Source organism: Quercus suber, unplaced genomic scaffold, assembly GCF_002906115.3.
Source record: "Quercus suber isolate HL8 unplaced genomic scaffold, Cork oak 2.0 scaffold_287, whole genome shotgun sequence".
NCBI classification, from domain to species: Eukaryota; Viridiplantae; Streptophyta; class Magnoliopsida; order Fagales; family Fagaceae; genus Quercus; species Quercus suber.
Genome location: NW_027069743.1, coordinates 241876 through 247875, shown reverse-complemented (window position 1 = coordinate 247875; position 6000 = coordinate 241876). Strand labels below are relative to the sequence as shown.

Below are 6000 nucleotides of genomic sequence, written 5' to 3'. Positions count from 1 at the left end.
TATCATTCTAGCTATTTATATGAATTCTTGCAATACAAAACTGTGTCAAATATAAATTTTTTTTTAACTAAGAGTAACAAATGATACAATATAGATAAATAATTAATGGTTTTGCTTGTCTTTTAGTGTATTTTTTTTTAAGTTGAGATGGTTTGAAATTGTAATAGTTAGTTGTTGATATTTAATAAAGTTGGTTGATTGTAGTGTTGTGCTATGCTTCGTGTCATTTTTTACGAATAATTTTATGTTATAGAACAATTTTATGTATGAATTCAATTATAAATGATTTCTAAGATTTAAAAAACCGTTGAGTCCCTTTTTCATAGATGATTATATTGTTAATACTAAATGGATGTTATTAGGAGTTTTATAATGATTTTTTTTTTCTATATTTCGCCCCCCCTAACTTGAACTCCTGGCTCCGTCCCTGCCTCTGATATAATGGAACCTATAGACTATTAGCCCGAATACAGGTAGTGTCACTGTCGCTTCTTGTTTGAATGCATATGTACTGAACTCACTAGAAATATCTTATGAACAAACTCATCATGTGATGGTAAACTGTTTATGTTTTTACTACAATCACGTGCATTTGTTATACTCTGAACAAATATGTGTCTGCAAACATTCAGGGTGAGGTTCCACTTCAGGGTGATTTTTCTGCCGAACATATGATATTTGGAGGTGCGTAATAAACTGCATACCCGATTTCTCTTCTATTGCTGATAACCACTTTATAGATGTATAAACCCATTAAGATCTAAATAAATTGTATAGCAACACGTCTGCTGCTGCCTGATGTTTCTTTATGTATGTGCACATGTCTCTGTGTGTGTGTGTAAAGATAGACAAATAGTCCTTTTCACTCTCCCTTCAATAATTTTAATCCTTTTTTTTTATATGCAAAAGAATTGAGATTATACACATTCTCTTTTGGCAGTTGAAGGGATTGACCCTGTAAGGAGAGACAAGCTGATTGATCTACTAGATATTGATCTGCGATGGAGAATGCATAAGGTATCTGATGGGCAGAGGCGTCGAGTCCAAATCTGCATGGGTCTTCTTCATCCTTTCAAGGTATTTTGGAATCTTGAATGTGGAACTGAATGTTATTGATAGGGTTGTACCATCCTCATTCCAGTGTTTATCATCATTGAAACTCATGATATTTATTTGCTTCCCCCCAAAAACAAGAAGAAAGTTTTTAACTTCTAAGCACACATTAGTTGCTCTTGTAATATTTCATTGTATTGCTTTGCTTCAACATGTCAAAGCCTCTACTCAATTGCCATATCATATTGCATTTGGGTTCTATCTTTGATGAACATTCAGTGATATGTTCTAGTGGTCCTACCTACTCGTAACCAATTGCTATCTATGAGACATCTGCAGGTCCTTTTGCTAGATGAAGTTACAGTTGACCTGGATGTTGTTGCTAGAATGGATTTACTTGACTATTTCAAGGAAGAATGCGAACAGGTTTTCACTTGCTTTATATAATATTCCATCTACATGCAAGCACACACCAAATTTTCAAACATGGAAACACTTGAAAAAAGAGAGGGAGTCAGTAGATATTCTTAAAGGTCTGGACACATCAGTAAAACATGTGANCTGATGATGCCGAAAATATCAACAGTGAGTTGCACAATGCTCGTACCCTCGAAACGACACCTGCACAGAGAAAAGAGGACCTAACAGAGAGCACCGGTGTGGCGCCGGCCAAATACCCTCCGAAGGTCAAGTTAGAAAGTATGCTCACAGCTCTAGAGTACTAGAGAGGGTTAATGATGCGTACCTTGGCTTGTGAGGGTATTGGGGCTTTTATAGTGGCTTGAAGTTGACATCCCTTCCTTGGTGCGGAAGTCTTTTCCTTATAGGACTCTTCTTGTAGAATCCTAAACGTGATGAATAAGTCTCTTCTTTATGCGGAAGATTTTTACCAATTATACAAGATTTCCAGAGTCCTACTAGCGCAAGGACCCTATTTGGGCTCTTATGAGAATGGGTCAAAATATCCTTCATTAGGGGCTCAGCAGGCCCATGGATAACTAGCCCACCATTCTTCACCCGTCCATATCCGGCCCGTTCACATCAGGTCCGTCCACAGGGGGCCCGTGCAAATGATGGATCCGTTTATTCGGGCTTAAGAGATACTTTCCCCCTTTCATTGGGTATGCTTGAAAGAAAGTTTTGGTTTGCCGGAGAAGAAAAGAATATATAAAACAAAGAGAGGAGAGAGTACAACGCCTGCGTTTGGATAACAATTTTTCTTACTCAAAGTAAAGTTGCGTTTTGTATATATATATATATATATATTTTGCCGGCTTTTTTGACTTTGGGGGACAAAATTTACTGTATATGTACTGTGCGTGCACTGTTCACGTACTGTTCATGCACTGTTTATATATTAAAAAATATTAAAAATGGGTCCTACGGTACTATTTATATATTTAAAAATTATTTTGCTACAGTGTTTTCAGCAACAATCAGTTTTTAGCAACTTTCAGCAACAATAAGTGCTATCTAAATAGACCCAACTACGAAACAAAATGCGTCATACAAAAATTTGCAAGGACAACTATTAATTTAGCCACTTAAAAATATGCAAGAAAAGGAATGATAGATATACAAGAAGCAGCTGTAATCCCAAAAGAAAAAAGAAGAAAAAAAAAGCTTTAATCATAATCTTGTAAAGGACTATAATGGAATTCCACTTAAATTTAAATGTTAGGATATGATGATGGATTAATTAAATCTCAGTAAGCCACTCATCCAAACAATGGCTTTGGAAGAATTGCAAAATACAACACTCAATTTGAGCAGAATTGATGTGTTGTCGGCCTAAACTTCTCCAAAGTTTAAGTTAAAACTCACCGGACCCAAAATATGCAAACAATAATGAAAACATGTTGCTGTTTCCTATTTAAAACTGCAAGTTCGATACATCACACAAGGGTTGCTTGCTCTTATCCATTCCCCAGGTGGTGTTTTTGTGGATCTACGACCCTTTTTTGTGTCTTCTATGTTCTACTGTGACATAGGGGGGGTGTAAATGCAATGGCATGCTAGTTTTATTCCAGGACAATTGCTCTGATGATTTCACCATATAATATAACCATTTTTTCTGCACTGAGAAAATGTCAAATTTGATTTCTTGCTAATTATTCCAACCAAACTGTTTCTCATAAGTCATTAGACCTCGTTATATACACTCCAATACCATACCACTTTGATCACTCAATTCTATTTATTATTCAATATCATGCACATGTTGATGCATGTGCTTTACCAAATGAGTGGACTCTGTGTGTCTATAATATTCTTGGTTTAAAAAATACTAATACGATGTGCATGGGTGAAGTAACTTCTTGTCACTATAATCTATAAAAATCGTACAAAATCTCTTTTCAATTGGCTGATTGTTGCATGGTGCAAAGCTGAAACCCAACAACGAATTGGGAAATTTTGATAAATTCTATTTAATGCGACGAATACTTCTTTCTGATTGGATAGTAAAAAGCCAGGTGTTCGGATCAAACTTTGTGTGGATATATTCAAACGCACATGGTAGATTTGCTCACGATAGCCCAGACCTGTATGCTTTTTCAATGATTTTAACAATCAGAGGATTAATTCTAGCACTCATATTCATCAAATTGGCATTTCTTCAAACAATTATTCGTATCAAAATACGTGGATTTTCATTTATTTGTTTTGCTGAATCGAAATTTTATTCATGATACAAGAAAAAAGACACAAGAAAAATCACACACAACACACACTTTAGATATCGCATGATATCCAAAGTGGTTCCTCAAACTCGCCTCTCAACTCATCTTCATCTTCATCCTCACTCCTCAAACACAAACGCTCCAAATCCAGCTCCTCACCCCCCGTGTACCACGCTGGAGTGCCATTTTCATAAGCATTACACGTCAGCCTCCTCAGACCACTCCCATCCAACCTCACCACGTACAGATCTCCATATGGCTGAAACTGATTGGGCCACGACACCGGCTCAGCCGTCACCCCGCCCAAGTTAGCCGTAAACAACAGCCACTCCCCATCTTCACTAAAGCACACGTGGTTTAGCCTCTCACTGACCACGTCATCCGATCCTTCTGATCCCGCCACGTGGATCCTACGCAAATCAGAGCCGTCCGGTTTAACCACGTAGATGCCGAACGTAGCCACGTCGTCAGGGTTATGTCTGTTAGATGAGAAGGCGATGAGATCTCCTTTAGGTGACCAACTGGGCATTGTATCAATCCACGGCCCCTCCGTTAACCTCCGTAAGCCGCCGTCAACAAACTCGCCGTTAACGGCGTCAACTATGTACAAATTTTTGAACCCAGACCGTCCAGACCGAAACACAATAGACTTGCCGTCAGGGGAACATGACGGAAAAGCGTTATTCCCCGTTTCCTCTTTCGTCAAAATCTTAACGTCGCACTTGACGTCTCCACCGTCACCGTTGAGATCCGATGGGTCGAATTTGATCCTTGCGATCTGGACCGTTGCTTTTGCTGACTGGAATATCGGTCCCACCGAGGTGTAGATGACGTGTTTCTCTGTGGGACTCCATGCGTTGTAAAATGCTGTACGGCCTTTGAGTAGGGTCCACCGCTTAGAACCGTTTGATTTGAAGACTTTGACGCCAGAGTTCGTATCGAAGTTGGGATTAAACGCGACGAAATCACCGTTGGGAGAGAAAGAAGGAAACGAAGCGTTTATTCTGAGCATTTTGATTGGTTTTATCGGAGACAAAACCGGGTTCAGGTTTGGAATCGTTGACTCGCCCTGAGTTGACCCGGTGCCCCGGAACCGGTGGTACCCGATGAACTTTGAACCCGGGGAGACAAACGGGTTATAATGATGGAGATTCGGGTTCAGTGTCTCTGTGACTGGGTGAAAAGTCTCTGACTCGATGTCGAATATCTCCACGTGGCGGAAATTCTTGCCGCGCCTCCGAGTGGCAACGGCGAGTCTTTTCCCGTCGTGCATCGCCGCCGGAGTGAAGCAGTGGAGCCCCGGAGGTGTGACCCGAGTGGCAGTATTTGGAGGGCCGGAAAGTTTGAGATTTTCCGGGATTTCAACCCTGAAAATGCTCAACCAACCATCATCAGCTTGGCGGTGAAAGTAGATGACTGAGTCACCGAACCAGGTGGGCCAGCCACCTCGTTCGCAAACAGTGACACGGTTATCCGGGTCGGATTCTGGGAACACAACTATATCAGTGTTTAGCTCGTGGAACTCACCGCCCCAAGAACGAGACCCGTACGAAGCAACGGCTATAAACTTTCCAGACTGAGAAATAGCTGGACTGTAATCGACAGAACCTAACGGAGTCAAACGGGCAAGGTCCAGTTCATCGATCCGGGTCGAGTAGAGAGCGGACCAGCTCTTGAAGAGCCGGCCGGGATCTTCGTGAGCGGAGATGAAATAGACTCGGTCATTATTCACGACGGGACGATCGTGGAAAAGACTTGAGGGCACGAAAGGTAAAGATTTGGGAGAGGACAATCCGGGTCGGGTAAGATAAAAACGGGGCGAGCCGGTTCGTTCGGAGACGAAGACGATGGTTTGGTTGTCATCGAGGAATTGGGCATTGAAATTGAGAGAGATACCGTCAGTGAGGCGGTGCTCTGGGCCGAGAGTGGTGGGTTGTTGGGTTTGGGGTTGGAGTTGGAGTTGGAGAGAGAAGATGTCGAAGCCATAGTTGGACCTACCGACTGTGCTGAAGATGATGGTGCCTTTGGGAATGGGATGATCCATTTGAGAGTGAGTGTGGTGAGAGTGGAGATTAAAATTATTAGTGTTTATAAGGAGAAGCGGCGAGCCTGATGAACCAGTGGTAATACGCATGAGGTGACGTAGCATTAGTCGTCCTTTTCTTGACTAATCAGTAAATCCACTCTGTTCAAATCTTGCAATGTATGAATTTTCAAAGATAAAAATGGATTGGAACGAAATCCTGAAGAGATGGAAACTTGTCAA

General features: G+C 41.0%; 2 protein-coding genes across 2 annotated transcripts; one reads left to right on the top strand and one right to left on the bottom strand.

Annotated features, from left to right (window-relative positions):
- Nucleotides 1-560: 560 nt before the first annotated feature.
- LOC136071122 (ABC transporter I family member 21-like) lies at nt 561-1606 on the top strand (the record flags this gene model as incomplete). Its single annotated transcript, XM_065782031.1, has 3 exons — nt 561-684; nt 941-1077; nt 1393-1606. Coding segments are annotated over 3 exons (369 nt in total), but the record flags the coding sequence as incomplete, so codon positions are not given.
- Nucleotides 1607-3678: 2072 nt separating this feature from the next.
- On the bottom strand, nt 3679-5862 carry LOC112019212 (uncharacterized). The gene has a single exon (XM_024051736.2). It carries the CDS (start codon nt 5776-5778, stop codon nt 3787-3789), a length of 1992 nt encoding a protein of 663 aa, XP_023907504.1. The 5' UTR covers nt 5779-5862; the 3' UTR covers nt 3679-3786.
- Between the last annotated feature and the right edge of the window lie 138 nt (nt 5863-6000).